We start from the raw sequence: 18,020 nt of genomic DNA on the forward strand, positions 1-18,020 counted from the left end.
CTGCTCGCTCTGCCTGCAATGTTTGCACTGTGCCCCCAGTTCAGCACCCTTAAACACTCTCCATCTGCCTCTTTGCTGAGATGGGATAAATCCACAACATAGAATTCGGGTTTTCTGGGACTTGTTTTTATTATTTATAGAAATATGCATTGTTCTTTCCTGAATACATTCTGGGTGAGACACAGACATAACGTTCTTTAATCTCCTTCTGTTCAAGCAGGGGGAGATTCCAGGTCTCCCTGTTCCTTCTCAGTGCGTGCTGCAGCCGATGGCAGTGGTGCCCCTCACTCTGACACCCTCTGCTCATCCCTGCTTTCCCCTCACACCTCACACAGCGCGGATTGCAGAGCTGCAGTCCATCCCCAATGGCAGCTCTGAGCAGCCGGAGCTGTTTCTGTGCAGCAGTATTCCCACGGTGACATCTGTAACTCAGCAGCGTGCATCACAGCCTGCTCTGCCTCCTCTTTTAGCTGTTTTCCTGCAGCACTCTGCAGGATGGGCTGTGCTCAGTGGCTGCTCTCACATCAGGGCTGGAGAGGCGGATTGAGGGTGCACCCATGGGAGGAGCTGCATACACCCATCTGCTGCGCTGCCCTTCCTGGCAACTGAGGGTACAAACCCAGCACCAGCAGCTTCCTCCTGCCAGCATAAATAGCAGCTGATGCTGCAGAGCCTCATCTCTCTGTAGCACCATGATGTCCCCTTTTCCTCCACTTGACCACTTCCAGGGCGGTGTGGGGCTGGCAGTGCTGCCCAGAGCTGTGGGTGCCCCATCGCTGGAGGTGCCCCAGGCTGTGGATGGGCCCTGGGCAGCCTGAGCTGGGGGGCACACAGCCCATGGCATGGGTGGAATTGAATGATTGTTGTGGTCCCTTCCAACCCAACCATTCTGGGGTTCTGTGATTCTGTGATTTTCAGCGCATACAGTGAGGTCTTCAGTGTTTTCTTGGTAGCACTGATAGTTTAAAGTCCATCCAAGGCGTATCGTAGCCTTCTCATTCACTCAGTGACCTCTTGTTTTAATCACAGCATCAAAGAATCATTCAGGTGGAAAATTGCTCTGGGATCTCCAGTCCAACCCCAGCCCATCCCACCATGCATACCGACCACGTCCCCAAGTGCCACATCCCTGTGGTCATTGAACCCCCCCAGGGATGGGGACTCCCCACTGCCCTGGGCAGCTGTGCAGTGCTGGCTGCTCTTTGGAGCACAGATTGTTCCCCAGCTCCAACCTGACCCTCCCCAGCGCACCCTCAGCCCATCCCCTCTCATCCTATTGCTGGTTAACTCCCCACAAGATACCCACTTGGTGTGCTTAAAAAAATATGCACCCAGCACTGAAAATATCCTGTGAAAGCTGTCCGTATTTCAGTTGGGAAGGTGCTGCTCTGCACTGAGAGGCTTTCTCACTTTCTGCACTATTTGGTCTTCAGAGCTTCTCAGGAACTCAGCCCACGTTCCATCTAGGAATGAACAGTATTGGCTTTGGGTGTGTAAATGGTGACTGAACTGCTTTCGACCACTGCTGGATGGGATCTGATCTCAGACGTCACATCCTGACTGTGATCTCAAGCATCACAACCTGAATGTGATCCCAAATACTGCATCCTGAATGTGATCCGAAATGGCGCATCCTGAATGTGATCCCAAATATTGCATCCTGGATGTGATCCGAAATGGCGCATCCTGAATGTGATCCCAAATATTGCATCCTAAATGTGATCCAAAATGGTGCATCCTGAATGTGATCCCAAATATTGCATCCTGGATGTGATCCAAAATGGCGCATCCTGAATGTGATCCCAAATATTGCATCCTGAACATGATCCAAAATGGCACATCCTGAATGTGATCCCAAATATTGCATCCTGAATGTGACCCGAAATGGCACATCCTGAATGTGATCCCAAATATTGCATCCTAAATGTGATCCGAAATGGCGCATCCTGAATGTGATCCCAAATATTGCATCCTGGATGTGATCCAAAATGGCACATCCTGAATGTGATCCCAAATATTGCATCCTGAACATGATCCAAAATGGCACATCCTGAATGTGATCCCAAATATTGCATCCTGAACATGATCCCAAATATTGCATCCTGAACATGATCCAAAATGGCACATCCTGAATATGATCCCAAATATTGCATCCTGAATATGATCCGAAATGGCGCATCCTGAATGTGATCCCAAATATTGCATCCTGAATGTGACCCGAAATGGCACATCCTGAATGTGATCCCAAATATTGCATCCTAAATGTGATCCGAAATGGCGCACCCTGAATGTGATCCCAAATATTGCATCCTGGATGTGATCCAAAATGGCACATCCTGAATGTGATCCCAAATATTGCATCCTGAACATGATCCCAAATATTGCATCCTGAACATGATCCAAAATGGCACATCCTGAATATGATCCCAAATATTGCATCCTGAATATGATCCGAAATGGCGCATCCTGAATGTGATCCCAAATATTGCATCCTGAATGTGATCCGAAATGGCACCTCCTGAATGTGATCCCAAATATTGCATCCTAAATGTGATCCAAAATGGCACATCCTGAATGTGATCCCAAATATTGCATCCTGAATGTGATCCGAAATGGCGCATCCTGAATGTGATCCCAAATACTGCATCCTTCCTTGGATTTTGGGGAGCTTTGGAAGGTTCTGTGCATGTTTGTGTGGCTGGAAGGTGGTTTCTTCTGGGGGAAGAGTTGCTTCTCGTGTTCAGCTTGCTTTTGACGTAGTTCATAATCAGTGCCTTGATGAGCTGCCTCCTGCCTGAATTAAACAGAAAGTGCTGATGATGATAATCAGGGCCTTGGGATGAGCTGGGAGTACAAACAGGCTCCTGTCCGGCCCCTTAGAATCATAGAAGCATAGGATCACGTGGAATCAACCAACACCTCATCCCAGTCACCTCAGCCCAACAATCCAGCTTACCCAGATCCCTCCGAAGGGCCTCGCTACCCCCAGGCAGATCCACACCACCTCCCACTTTGGTGTCATCTGCAGACTTACTGAGGGTACACTCATCCAGGTCATCAAGAAAGATATTAAACAAGGTGGGCTCCGGTACCGACCCCTGGGGGACAGCACTTGTGACAGGTCACCAGCTGGACTTAACTCCATTCACCACTACACGCTGGGCACGGCCCTCCAGCCACTTCCTTACCCATCTTACCTTTCCCCTCTTCCTGCTGTCCTCTGCTTCCATTGCAGGAGCACCATTATCACAGCATCTCCAGAGCTGTCTGCTCAGTCCCCGGAGCCGCAGCTGGATTATTTCTCCACTTGGGACAGGGCTTTTTCCAGTTTCACTGTCAGAGAACCCCTGGCTGCCTGGCTGGGGGGCTCTTGCAGGACAAGAGCACACCCTTCAGTAGGGATGTGCCTCTCAGACCCTCAGGAGGGATGATGCAGTGGATCCCAGACCCCCGGGCACACGCTGTACCCTGGAGATTGCTGGCAGAGGCTGAAGTGTTTGGTGTGCAAGTCTAAGGGTGACTGGAGATCTCTTTCCCTAAACCTTCGCCTGATGGGAGCTGAGTGGGCAGGGATGGAAGCCTCATGCCACCCCATGGACACCCACCCTGCTCCCCAGGACAGGTTTGGTGGGGACCCGGTTGTGCTCTCCCAGCAATCCCAGCTGTGGTGCAAGGCTGGCCCTGGTCAGAGGCAGCTTCTGGAGTGCAGATTGGGAACAGCTGCTCTGTGTTCTGGTCTTGGTTTTCATGGGGCAGAGAGGGAAGGTTGTTCATAAGGACCTGCTCATGAGGACCCTGCATTGTGCAGCAGGGAATGAGCAGCTTTATACCATTCTGTCATTGCTGTGGGTCTGCAGCACCCCGGGGTGTGAGTGAGCTTTGCTGGGAAAGGCCCATCTTCCCATCTTCCAACTCCATCACACGCATCTGAACTCGGGTTGTTCTTGAGCAGAGTCCATCGCAAAGCTGCCCGTGAGCAACCTGCCACCACCACAGCCCATTCCTGTGCTTCATGCTCCATTACCACTGCAAAGTTGTGGCACCTCGGAAGCATTTCTGACTGGGGATGAGCAAGTGAGTCTATGGGACCAGCTCCTCTGCCCTCAGCTGTGTTTGCTGGGCCCTTAGGGTCGTGGAATGGTGTATGTTGGTCAAGACCTACAGGGTCATCAGGTCCAGCTGTCAACCCGGGTCTGCTGAGCCCACCCCACCCACATTCCATGCATCGCATCCACACACTGGGATGGGACTCAACTGCCCTCCTGGGCAGCTTCCTCCAGTACTTCACAGCAGCAGCTGATGTCAACCTGAGCCTCCCCTGCCACAGCCTGGGGCCATTTCCTCTCATCCCATCTCTTGGGAGAAGAGAGAAGAGCCCAACCCCACCACACTGCAGCCCCTCGGAGGTCATCGTAGTGCAAATGCGCAGCCTTCTGACCTCCCAGGCGTCCTCCTCAGGGCTCTGCTGCTGTCCCACGTCCCCTGAAGCTGTGCAGCATCCCCCCCTCCTCCCAGAGGACGTGACTCACATCCCGGCTGTGGGTGTTGGCCCGTGGGCTCCGGGCTCTCCCTGGGAGCGGTGCCTATGTGTGCAGTCCCGGAGCCAGCGGTGCCGTTCACCTGACGAAGCGTGGGCGGTCGCTTCAGCATGGGTTGAATCAACCCCATTGACTTCACCCAGCAGCTCCATTGAGTCTGAAAGCAGCCCAGCATCCGTAGGTGCTGCTTTCTGCAGCCCACGTCCGACTGTGTGGCTCCCACCCTGCGGTGTGGGGAGGGGAGGAAGGGTTCAGCTGGGACTTGGCTGTGTTTCTGCTCATTCCCCTCCTATCTGCCCCGTGTGGCACTGCTGTTCAGAGCCCAGGGGTTGCCCGTGCCTTCTGCTGGCCATCCTGCCAGCCCTTCTCCATCCCTGCTCTCCCCACACTCTGCCTTTCTCCTCCCAGATCTTTCAGATTATTTCTCTGGCACCAAACAAGCCCAAATGCGCTCTTGCAACACGTGGATGTGGCAATGGGGCCGTGGTTAGTGGGCACGGTGGGGATGGCTTGGGGTTGGATGTGGGACCTGAGAGGTCTTTTTCACCTGAGTGGTTCTGTGATTCTGTGCCTGCACTGAGCCTGCCCCAGGACAGACCCCCTTTAATCCCACTCTGCACATCCACCCAACGGTGAGAAATGTGCCAGGCAGCTCTTCACCCACCGTGCAGCCTTTATGCTCCCCTTGCTTTTTGTGAGCATGTCCTGTGAGAGCGTTCAGAAAGCTGAGCTGACGTCAGGGTCTGCATCGCAGAGCTGCCTTCCCGCGTTCAGGAGACCCATTGTGTTCCAGCAGAAATCAGGTCTGATTGGCACAATTAGTTCTCTCAAATCATAGAATGATAGAACCATAGAACGGCCTGGGTTGCAAAGGACCACAATGCTCATCCCCAACCCCCTGCTATGTGCAGGGTCGCCAACCAGCAGACCAGGCTGCCCAGAGCCACATCCAGCCTGGCCTTGAATGCCTGCAGGGATGGGGCATCCACAGCCTCCTTGGGCAACCTGCCCCGCTGCCCGGCGCTCATCATCCTTCCTTCTGGGTGTTTTATTAAGCTGCTTGCTGTCTGTTCGAGGCTTTTTGTGGGAGCCTGAGATGAGGGGCCCCATTTACACCTCCTCTGATCCCCATAGCCCGCTCCCACAGACGGGGCCACGCATCCCTGCAGGTGCTCAGGAGGAGCCAACGCAGCGCTTTAGTGTTTCCCAACCATTTTCCGTCCACTCCACCAGACCCAGATAATGGGGAAAAAGCCCTAATTCCTCCAGCTGCTGTTTATTTTATTTGAGTTGAAGCTTATCTTTGGTGTTCCCGTTTATTTGGACAAAAAACACGAGTCCCTGATGTTACTCCTTGGGCACCATCTCTGGTCTCTGGTTGCACTGATGCTACTTCTGCTGCTGTGTCTGCCCTCAGAGCTCTGGCAATGTGGTCGGTGCCACCCCGGCTGTCTCCCCTACAATTAATTAACAACAATTAGCAGCTTTTGCTTCCCTTCTTGTATGAGATCCATCTACAGAAGTGTTTAGTGTGGCTCTGCTAAAGCGCTGCAGGTTTTCCTGCGGTCCGCCTGAATCTGAGTGCCTGCGGGTTCATCGTCCGGGTGGAACAACCAGGAGGTTCATGGGAAGGGTTTGAGGTATGGGGTTTTATCATGGATTCCTGTTTTCTCACTGGCAGAATAATCCCAGCCGGATGGGTTGGGTACTGAGCCCACTGCTTGGTAAAATAAAAACCACCATTCTATACAGAAACATCTCTTTCCCTTTCTTCTGCGCATACACGTGCGCAAACAAAGCTAGTGGGGGTGGTGCAGGGTTAGGATCTCCCACAGAGCTTGATGTGTGCTGTGGAAAAGCAAGGATACTCCCCTGCATATGGGGTGTCCTGGGGCTGTTCCTGGCTGGTTGTGATGCCTCAAGGAGGAGGTGAGAACGTGGGACCATCCCTGGAGGTGTCTGAGGCCAAGGATGGGCCCTGGGATCTGACCTGGTGGGGGGCACCCAGCCTATGGCAGCGGTGGAGCTGGGGGGCTCTGGGGTTTCTTCCAGCCCAATCATTCTGGGATTCCATGGTTCTGTGATCTTTAAGGACCCTTCCAACCCAACCATCCTATGGTTCTGTGATCTTTAAGGACCCTTCCAACCCAACCATTCTATGGTTCAGTCATCTTTAAGGACCCTTCCAACCCAACCATTCTGTGGTCCTGTGATCTTTAAGGACCCTTCCAACCCAACCATTCTATGGCTCTGTGATCTTTAAGGACCCTTCCAAGCCAACCATTCTGTGGTCTTGTGATCTTTAAGGACCCTTCCAACCCAACCATTCTGTGGTTCAGTCATCTTTAAGGACCCTTCCAACCCAACCATTCTATGGTTCAGTCATCTTTAAGGACCCTTCCACTCCAACCATTCAATGGTCCTGCAACCTTTAAGGGCCCTTCCAACCCTAAGATATTCTGTCATTTTATGGGCTGTAAGGATCCATCAAACCCATCCCATGTTGTGCCTGTATGATTCTTTGACCGTGGGCTCAGGCTGTGAGACTTCTGGCTGCTGTTATGTGCCACGTGCTGCTGCTGTGGCCTCTCCTGGGAGCAGCTGTTAGGAATCCATTCCCAGTGGGATGTCCAAGACCCAGAAGAAGTGAGAGCTTAATGTGTTCTGGGGAGCAGAATGCTGCTGTGGAAGGGCAGGCACTGTGTTGGAAACATGACGTAGAGAGGGGTTGTGTGACAGCCATCGCCCCAAAGCAGATTGTGTGGTTCTGCTTCTGCTGGGATTCATCCACACCTGGAGCACTGTTGCATGATGTTGTGTGACCAGTTTTCTAGATAGCCTTTATTTTTTATTTTTTTTTAATGCAGAATGCCTAAAACGTCCAGAATTATTGTGCAGAGTGAAATATCAGGGAAACGCAGGGATTTCCATCCCATGTCCTGCGTTCATTCCAGTGCCAGAGCTGTCCTGAGTCCTCAGGGCACCCCACACCTGCCTGCATTTGCTGCTGCAGTCACGCCACGGTCTGGGGCGCAGAGGGATGGAGCTGCGTCCTCCCATAGCGTTCATGGCAGCACCACAGGGCTCTGCCCAGTGGGCCATGATTCCCTGGAGCACCTCTGCTGTGGGCACGAGCAGCAAGGGGCTGCAGTGAGCCCTGAGCCCACGGCACGCTGCGGTGCTGCGGGGTGCACACGCGTGTGTGGGTTGGGGGCTGGTGTGGGTCAGGGCTGGCACACGTGTGCAGATCAGAGAGGTGGCGCATGTCTGCAGGTTGGGGCTGGTGCCTGCTGAATGAATTGAGGCTGACACACACGTGTGTGGGTCAGGGCTTGCACATGTGTGTGGGTCAGGTGCTGGCACGTGTGTGTGCAGCTCAGGGATGTGGCACATGTGTGTGGGTCGGAGCTGGTGTGCACACGCACACACACACACGTGTGCGGGTCGGGGCTGGCCCTGCAGCTATGTGGGGAGAGGGCTGCAGGGCTGCACTCCCCCCCGTTCGCACCCCCCCCACATGAGGTGCTCGGGATGGGGATGACCCCGACCCACCCCCACCCCCACCCCCCATCACCGGCTTTTTCCGTTAGGTTCACAGAGAGCGCCTTTGTGAAAATAGGACAATGCATCGCGCCCCCCCCCCCCCCCTTCCCAATGACAGACGGTTCCTTAGCAACGCCGGGGGGGCTCTAAGGGAAGATGGGAGCACCGGGATGAGGATATAAACTCCGCCGCTCCCCCTCCCGGAGCTAACCGAGGGGCCCCCTCCCTTTGTCTCACATCCCGGCTCTCCGCACGGAGCATCGCCCACGCCCCCCCCCCCCCAACCCACCCACCCTTCCACCGAGCACCGCCGCTCCCCATCTCCCGGCCGAGGGCACCGGGGAGCCACGGGGGGGGGGGGGGGGGGGATCGCAGCCCCCCGCATGCGCCCGCAGGTGACCGCGGGGAGCCCGGAGCCCCCCGCCCGCCGCCGCCGTTGTGCTCCGACTGCGGGAGAGGGAGGGAGGGAGCGGCCGCTGCCCCGCTCCGCTGCGATGAGACGCTCCGTGGGAAGAGGAGGGCTCCCCGCAGCCGCCACGAAGACCCCCGGCGCCCGGCAGCATGGTGCTGAGATCTAACCCCAGCGTCATTCTCTTGTGCTCTTTCCTGCCCAGCGACTACATCATCGAGGAGAAGACGGCCGTGCTGCAGAAGAGGGAGCATGAGGGATTCGGGTTTGTGTTGCGCGGGGCCAAAGGTAAGGAGGGGGCTGCGGGCTGTGGGGTCGGGGCGGGGGGGCGGCCGTGGGGCTGCGCTCGGGGGGCGCGCGGCTCTGAGTGCCCCGCTGAGCGTCCGCAGGGCGCGTTTGCAGCCGTGCGTTGCACGAGGGCTCCGTGCTGCCCGTTGTGCACGGCGTGCGGCTGCCGCCGTGTCCGCCGTGGCGTTGCGGTCGTTGCTTTTTTACGCGTGAAGTTTCGCTCCGTTCCGGGGCTGCGTGCGGTGGGGATCCCTCGGGGGGGGGATTGGGGGGCCTGGGGGGGCTCAGCCCCAGCGCTGCTGCTCGGGGGGTGCGCGGCCCCTGCGGTGCCGCTGCCGCGGTGTCTCCCGATGCACGGAGCGGTTTTTGCTACAATAAAAGGAGTCCCTCCGGGTCTGACGGGAACGTGCGCCGCTCGGCGATGCGCTCAGCCCTGCAGCGAGGGGCGGCTCCCCTCCGGCCGGAGGCTCGGGAGAGGCCGGGGGGCTGCGAGGTACGGCACCGCGGGGTGGGCTGCTGCCCCATCGGTGTGGGGCGCGGGGGGAGAGCGTCCCCTGGGGCTGAGAGCTGCGGTTGGGTGACGCTGTCGGGGTCCGGAGCTGCCTTTGTGCTGCCCGAGCACGGACGGTGCCGGTGGGTGTGCGGTGCTCCGCCACAACGCAGCCCCTGTCCCCCTGTCCCTGCATGTGTGCCATACGTGTGTGTGTGCCGTGTGTGTGTGTGTGCCATACATGTGTGTGTGTGCCATACATGTGTGTGTGCCATACGTGTGTCTGTGTGCCAGACGTGTGTGTGTGTCATACATGTGTGTGTGCCAGACGTGTGTGTGTGTGCCAGACATGTGTATGCCATACGTGTGTGTGTGCCATCCATGTGTGTGCCATCCATGTGTCCATGCCATACGTGTCCGTGCGCTGCTCGCACCACCCCGTGCAACGCGGAGTGAAACTTCAGCACTCAAAATGGCATCCGTTTCCTTGCTGGATCAGACCGGCAGCAGTGAGCTTAGGGCAGACATGGGGTAAATTTCCTCCTGTTTCTGCCTTCTGTATTTTCACAGGCTCTGTGTCTTCCCCTGTGTGCCAGGGCCAGAAGGGAGGGCAGGGGGCGGTGCTGGAGAGTTCACAGCGGGACTGAGTGGGGTCACCCCACAGCCCCCAACCCTTTGGGTTTATAACACAGTGCCGAGACCCTCTGTCCCAGCCCCGTGTCACTGCTGTGTGCTGCTCACACTTCATTTGGGTAACGAAGCTGAGGTGTCTCTCGATGGTGGGAGAAGGGAGGGAGCGAAGGCAGCGGAGCCCCTGCAGAGGGAAGGAGCAGTGAAGTGAGACACAGACGGGCGATCCCTGGAGGAGCCGCACTCAGTGCTGCAGAGGGTGGGGAGAGCCCTGCACAGCACCGAAGGCTGGGATTGCCCATAGGTGTGTTGAAGCCCCGGTTTGGGGAGCCACCCCCTCATCACATCACATCCCCTCCCATCCTGTCCCATCCGCTCCCATCCCCTCCTGTCCCATCTCATCCCGTCCCATTCAATCCCATTCCATCCCATCCCATCATGTCCCATCCCTTCCCACCCCATCTCTTCCCATCCCATCTCATCCAATCCCATCTTGTCCCATCCAATCCCATCCCATCCTGTCCCATCTCTTCCCATCCTTTCTTACGCAGTCCCATCCCATCTCATCCCATCTTGTCCCATCCCATCCCATTTCTTTCTATCCCATCTTATCCCATCCCATCCTGTCCCATCCCATCCCATCCTGTCCCATCCATTCCCATCCCATCTCTTCCAATCCCTTCTTATGCAATCTGATCCCATTCCATCTTATCTCATCCTGTCCCATCCCATCCCATTTCTTTCTATCCCATCTTATCCCATCCCATCCTGTCCCATCCCATCTCATTTCTTCCTATCCCATCTTATCCCATCCCATCCCATCCCCTCCTGTCCCATCCCATCCTATCCCATCCCATCCCATCCCATCCCATCCCATCCCATCCTGTCCCATCCATTCCCATCCCATCTCTTCCAATCCCATCCCATCTCCATCTGCATCCGACACCCAGATAGATGAGGTCAGACCCAGTAGCATTCACTCAGAGGCTGTCCTGGGGTCCCTGGGGCTGTGGATGGGACAGAGCAGGGGCAGCCCCTGAGTGAGGTGTGAGACAGCCAGAAGCATCACAGCATTTCCCAGCCCAGGGACGCCATCACAACCCCGCACATGCATGGATGGCAGTCCTGGGCTTGGAGTAATCAGAGAGATTTCTTGGTTGTAATACGCTGTCCTTCTTCTGTGTGTGTAGCAACCTCCCTGCTGCCCCGAGCACAGAGCAGGCACCGTCCCTGCAGCAGTGCCATTCACACAGTATCCACCCCCACCTCAGCAGGATCTCCATCCAGAGGCCACATCTGGAGTTCTACATCCAGGCCAGGGCCCCCAGCGCAGAGATGTGGGGCAGTGGGAGTGGGGCAGCTGCCGGAGCTGATGGCTTTGGGCACAGCAGTGATGAGCAGAGCTGTGCTTGGAGGCTGCCCACACGTGGTCTCAGGGCTCTGTGTCCATGGAGGGGCTGTGAGTGACCCAGTGCAGCTGTCACATCCCAGCAGGGCCACCCGATGCCACCAGGAGGGCCCATTTGTCACCTCAACCCCCCCGCTCCCACCGTCCCTCTGTGCAGGGACGCAGCAGGGCGCAGTCAGCACCATCCCAGCCCCACAGCTGATGGCATTCAGCATTTCAGAGCTGCTCCCATCACAAACTCCTGCCTCTCGTTGGCCACGCTTTCTCTGCCGCAAGGTTCCAGTTTGGTGTCCAGCATCAGCTCTGTGTGTTCTCAGCCCTCTGTGTGCGGAGCTGCGGAGCAGCTGATGCTGAGACAAAGTTCCCCAGGTGAGCTGAGGGCTCCCACACCCGACGCTGCATTGCTCCACCTGCAGCCACACGTGGGGCAGCTTTGGTTTCCTTTCCTGCCCAACGGGCTCAGCAGCAGAACCTCCACACTGAGTGCTGGGAAGCGCTGGGGCAGCATGGCACAGTGCACAGCTCGGTCCATCCGGGGTCTGGCCGTGGTGGAGCAGGAATGGGAAGAGCCCATGGATGGCTTTTGTGCAGAGGAAGAGTGCTGTGACACTCGGTGACCTCAGGATGAGCACAGGGTGGGACTGGAGGATGTATTTGAAGCACTTCAAGCAGCATCTGCATTGTTAAGGGCCGTGTCTTCATTATGGAGATCCAGTCCAACCAGTGCAGCCTGGACACGGTAACGCTGCTATGGCAGATCCTGTGCATTAACCTGAGCAACTTAAAACCCTGGGAGGTGTAGAATGAACCTCCGTAGCTCCTCTTCTCCTCCAAACACATGTGTTCCAGTAGTGCCTGTTGTCCCCTGCCCAGCAGCAGATCATAGCATGGAGAATCACCGAGGTTGGAAAGGACCACAGAGGTGCATTGGGTGTCCAGGCATTGCTGTGTGCCCTGCTGCCCGCTGCCTGCACTCCAACGTGCCTTCAGGACTTCAATGAACACCGGGCAGCTCAGGTGTTCCGCAGTGAATACAACACTGAGCCCTACTTTACTGTTTCCCTGGAGGAGGAGATATGCTTCCCTGTTCAAGGCCAGGTTGGATGGGGTCTGGTGTGAGATACGGAGGTTGGTGGCCCTGCATGCAGCAGTGGGGTTGGAGCCCGGCGATCCTTGAGGTCCCTCCCAACCCAACCCGTTCTATGATGCTGTGGTTTTCCATTCTGTGCTTGTGCTTGCAGAGAAGTAGCTGGGACCACAACCATTTGCTGTACTTCCAATTAACTTGCTGTGTTTTTCACTGCTGAGCCCGGCTGGGTACAAAAGGAACTTGTCTGCCAGGAGTGTGTTTGCAGAGCCCCGAGGAGCTGCATCATGAGGGCTGTGCTGCTGCAAAGTCAGGTCAGCCCGGGCTCTCTGTGCTGGCCTCGGTTTCACTGTGATGCTTTCTTGACTGATAGTGCTGAGATGTGAAGTCCTGAGCTTCTGCAGGGAGCAGCAGAGCTCACTGCTAGGAAATTTACTTGATTACACAGAGCATTTCTGTAATGGATCGTAGAACCGTAGAATGGCCTGGGTTGAAAAGCACCACAGTGCTCATCTCTTTCCAACCCCCTGCTATGTGCAGGGTCACCAACCAGCAGACCAGGCTGCCCAGAGCCACATCCAGCCTGGCCTTGAATGCCTGCAGGGATGGGGCATCCATCATTTCCTGCCTGTGTGGATGCTTAGGGATGAAGCACCCCCCGCGGTGCACACTTCTGGCCAAGCACTCTCCTGCTGGCTCAGGCTGGGAGGTGGCGTTGTGGAGGACGGGGATGGGCTGCTGGGAGACATCTGAGGTTGGGTTTCCTGGGAGCACCAGGAACATTTGGGCACCTTCATTGCTGAGGATACGGGCAGCTCTGAGCGTTGTGCATCGCTCTGTTGCTTGTCCTGTTGGGGCTGGGGCTCTGGGGAGCGACCGGCTGCTGAGGAGAGCTTGGGTGAGATTAATGCAATAGGACCAGAAGAGTGCTGAACGGGAAGGGAGAGGCTGCAGGACGTGGCAGGTGTTGATGAGAGAAGTGGTGATTAGCAGCAGTGATCTGGGGGTGGGACGGGGGGGATTGGGTTCATTGGTGTTGAAGGGTCTGCAGCACAGCGCCGTGGGGAGCGGCTGAGGGAGGGGGGATGGGGCGGTGTGGGGCAGAGGGGCTCAGGGAGAGCTCAGCGCTCTGTGCCACTCCTGAAAGGAGGCTGCAGTGAAGGAGGGGTCGGTCTCTATCCGCAGGGAACGGTGATGGGACGGGAGGGGATGGGCTGAGGGTGCGCTGGGGAGGGTCAGGTTGGAGCTGGGGAACAATCTGTGCTCCAAAGAGCGGCCAGCACTGCACAGCTGCCCAGGGCAGTGGGGAGTCCCCATTCCTGGGGGGGTTCAGTGACCACAGGGATGTGGCACTTGGGGACGTGGTCGGTGGGCACGGTGGGATGGGCTGGGGTTGGATTGGGGATCTCAGAGCTCTTTCCCAACCTCAACAATTCTGTGATTGTATGAAATGGCCAAATTTCACAGATAACCGAAAGGGAACACTGGAGAGCTTTTGGGGTCATTGTCAGTAACGTGTCGGGGCTGCGGGGTAAGGCCAGAGATGTCTGCATAGCAGTATTGGAAATGCTGAGTTTGAGCTCAGGTGTTGTAACGCTGGGATGAATGGGGAAAAGCTGATGAGAGGCAGATTGTCCATCTGGGACGGAACCAGGGTGGTAAAAAGCAGTGCCAAGAAACGGGAGAAAGGATAGCAAGGTGCGTGGAAGGCGTGAGCGGGGCTGCGTGGCACAGCATCGGCAGCACCGTGTGTGCTCAGCACAGCCCCGATGGAGGCGATGAACTGAATCTGTGCTTCTGAGCCTCCCCTGTGTGCCCAGCACGCCCCTCGGTCCTGGCTGCACAAGTGCGGGTGGGCTGAGCGCCCCGGGGTCTGCCCTGCTGGCAGGGATGCTCCTGGGGTTGGCTCCATGTGGCCGACGTGTGTTGTGGTGGTTTATGAGCTGGATGGGCTCCTCCAGGGCAGAGCAGTCACCGCCGGTTCCGTGCACAGCAGAGGGGGTTCAGTAAGGGCAGAGGGGAGGACCGTGGTAATTACAGGGCTGTCAGCCTCACTGCAGAGCCTGGCTGTTATGGAGAAGATAGCTGTGGGAGGCACTGCGTGGAGCTCAAAAAGAGCTGGGCTCTGCGCATGGGATGGGGCAGCCCTGGCTGTATGGACACACGTGAGAGGCTGCAGAGCAGCCCCAGGAATGGGGTCTGGGGGCTCTGGTGACGATGGTGGGTTGGTTCCGAGGCAGCCTCGTGCCCTGGAGCCAAAAGGGCCAACGGTGCCATGGGGTGAAGCCAACCATGGGGTCAGGGGAGGGGTTGTCTCACTGTGCTCTGTGCTGTGTGGCCTCACCTCGAGCACCGGGTGTGGGTTGGGTGCCACAAGGTGAGGGCGTAAAGCTGGGAGGGAGCATCCAAAGGAGGGCTGGGGAGATGGGGAGGGGTCCAAGGGCAGGGGGTGTGAGGAGCAGCTGAGGGCAGCCCAGGGCAGATGAGGCTGATGGGAGGACTTGTGGTGACTCTGCAGCCCTACAGCCCCCCACGGCCCTACAGCCCATTGTGACCTATGGTAGGGAACTGCTTTAGCAGAGTTTGGGCTCAGTGATCTCCTGGGGTCCCTTCCACCCCTGTGGCTCTGTGGCTCTGTGTCATGGTTACGCTGTGTGTACAGCAGGAGGGCAGTGCTGTGTGTGATGCTGCTGCTCCACTTTGTGAGGTGCAGCACTGATACTCTGCAGGGACCGAGTGCCTCATTATCACAGTACAAATAACTCACATCTGGAGCCCAGGTCTACCCGCTCCCCATGGTCAGAGGCTCGGGCAGCACACGAGGTCGTCCTGCCCTTAAACTCACGTTCCTGTAGGGCTGTGAGCGCAGCTCTGCAGCTCCCATCTGCTGCAGGTCAGATATGTGGGCCCATTGAGCTCAGATTGCTGGAGGATCTCATTGGTGAGCAGCGATCTGAGGAGCTGAGCTGCACACCGGGGAAGTTGTGAGGGATCGTAGAACCATAGAATGGCCTGGCTTGCAAAGGACCACAATGCTCATTGAGTTCCAACCCCCTGCTATGTGCAGGGTCGCCAACCAGCAGCCCAGGCTGCCCAGAGCCACATCCAGCCTGGCCTTGAATGCCTGCAGGGATGGGGCATCCACAGCCTCCTTGGGCAACCTGTTCAGTGCGTCACCACCCTCCGGGGGAAAAACTTCCTCCTAAAAGTCCCAAGTAGGAATTTTGGTGTAGGCTGAGGGTTCCAGAGCTGCTGGCTGTGCTGGGGCTGTGTCTGTGTGGGGCTCCCAGGCTCTGCTCCGGGCACTTCTGTCCTCACCATCCCACTTCTTCCCCTCCCCGGCCAGCTTTACCCTCACTCAGAGAGTATTGAAGCTTGGAGAAGAGCTCTGAGATCCCCCATCCAACCCCAGCCCATCCCACCGTGCCCACTGAGCATGTCCTCAAGTGCCACATCGCTGTGGTCACTGAACCCCCCCAGGGATGAGGACTCCCCACTGCCCTGGGCAGCTGTGCAGTGCTGGCCGCTCTTTGGAGCACAGATTGTTCCCCAGCTCCAAGCTGGAAGAGCAGGAAGGGAAGGAATAAGGATCCCACTCGCCAGCCGTCCAGCATCCTTCTCTTGTCCCAGGAGGGTGCAGGTCAGTCAGAGCGTGGGGGGGTTGAGTGCATCTGGTTCCCATCGTGTTGGTAGTTTTGCTGCTGTGTGACAAAGTGACGTGGAACACCATCTCCTGTTTGTGCAGGCAGGGAGGGGGGGTTTGTTGGCATTGGTGGTTTCAGGATGTGGCCGTGCTGCTCTGCTGGGTGCTCCCACACCCATCAGCCCACCCCGAGCACCTCTGGGGCCGCTGCTGGGGCACAGCAGCTCCCAGATCAGAGCGGTGCCATTTGCTGCAGCTCCATCCCCTCTCCTGTCCTGGGACTGCCGTGGTGCTGAGGGGGGGCCGAGTGCTCTGCTGGTGCTGCCCACAGAGGGCTGTGCCACAGCACCACGAGGCGCTTTGGGAAGATACCTTCAGCCTTTTTCCTGCCTGTGGAGCGGGCTGTGAGGAGAGCCCATCTGTCTGGGGATGTGTGCTGCCATTGCAGGCGGTTAGGAAAGGGATCTGGAAGCTCCTCATAGAATCATAGAATCCCCAAGGTTGGAAAAGACCCACAGGACCACCCAGTCCAACCATCCACCCGTCACCAATGGTTCTCACTAAGCCACGTCCCTCAACACAACGTCCTCCCGCGTCCCCTCCTGGTGCTGCTCATTGTACAGCCCTGGTGGGGCGCATCTCGCTGTGCAGTGACACCTCAACCCCGGCACAAAGGCAGCTCTGTCACAGCACGCAGCCCCAACCCCAGGCAGAATGCTGGAGAGCCACAGCTGGCCCCAAAGCCCCGCAGACCCTCAGTGCTGCCGTGGGGCTCAGAGCCTGCCCCATGCATCGCTGCTTAACACAGCTGGTGTTCCTCAACGCCTGCAGCAGCCCCGTGGCAAAGGAGCCCTTCTCCTTTGTCCCATCACACGTCACATCACACAGCTCCTGTCTGCTCCCAGCTGGGCAGAGCGCCTTCCCCTGGGTGGGCAGCAGCTCAGGGTGGGCCGGGCTGGGCAGCATCGGTGCCCTCCCGGTGCAGCTGAGGCCGTTCCTTGGAGGAGCTGTTGCTGTGGGGCAGGGCAGGTTTTACAGCTGGGAATGTGATTAAAGCGGGGGCTCCTCGGACTGATGCAGGTGTCCGTCAGTGGGTGGTGGTTCCCTGCTTCTGAGCACTGCGGAAGCCCCGTGCTGGAGGGCACCGTGGTGCAGCATCACACGTGGATGCACACTGCACATCCCCGGTGTACTATTGCACACCCACGTGGCCGCACGCGTGGGCTCGGAGTGTCACTGGGATGCACCTCTGCAGCCACACAGCACTGAGCGAGCTCCACTCCTACATCACAGATGTTGTCCCCATTCCATGCACGGCGCTGGGAGGCGGAGGAGGCTTTGGGGACCTTCTGGCAGCAGCGTTACTCCGAGCACTCATTTCCGAGGGGCTCTGTGGCCATCTCAGGGTCTGAGCTGCAGCCACGCAGCGGTTGCTGCGATCCCTGCACGAAGCCAAGGCGGGCTGTGCATGCAGAGCGATTCGCAGAGGTTTTCCTGGGCTCCTGGCCGCCCCTCACCGCCTTCTGCCCGCTCCCAACCGCAGCGCCTCAATCTCTGCCTCTGTCTTTTGCAGCTGAAACCCCGATCGAGGAGTTCACCCCGACGCCAGCCTTCCCTGCGCTGCAGTACCTGGAGTCCGTGGACGTGGAGGGCGTTGCGTGGCGAGCGGGGCTCCGCACGGGAGACTTCCTGATCGAGGTGAGCCCGCTGGGATGGGGGCTGACAGCCCTGACAGCCGCCCCGTGCTCTGCTGCCGTCCCTTACCGGGCGCTCTGGTAATGGGCACCACTCAAACGGCCTCTGGTGGACGTCGTGGTGAGGCAGAAGCATCACCCAAGCAGATGCGCGCTGTGTGCTGGAGAAGGGCTGACGGGTTCCTTTCTGCTGGCTGTAACTGCAGGGAGGGTGGAACTTGGAGGAAGGACCCGTCGGGTGCCGCCCCGGCAGGGTTGCTTTGTGCTGGTGTTTGTCGCAGCTTTGCCCG

At 57.6% G+C, this 18,020-nt stretch overlaps 1 protein-coding gene across 1 annotated transcript in view; it reads left to right on the top strand.

Moving 5' to 3' along the window:
* SHANK3 (SH3 and multiple ankyrin repeat domains 3) overlaps positions 1 to 18,020 on the top strand; it is a 282,770-nt gene that overhangs the window by 207,026 nt on the left and 57,724 nt on the right. The window contains 2 exon segments of the mRNA XM_025152878.3: positions 8,696 to 8,778; positions 17,610 to 17,734. Coding sequence (XP_025008646.2) covers positions 8,696 to 8,778; positions 17,610 to 17,734 — 208 coding nt within the window.

Source organism: Gallus gallus, chromosome 1 (genome assembly GCF_016699485.2).
Source record: "Gallus gallus isolate bGalGal1 chromosome 1, bGalGal1.mat.broiler.GRCg7b, whole genome shotgun sequence".
NCBI classification, from domain to species: domain Eukaryota; kingdom Metazoa; phylum Chordata; class Aves; order Galliformes; family Phasianidae; genus Gallus; species Gallus gallus.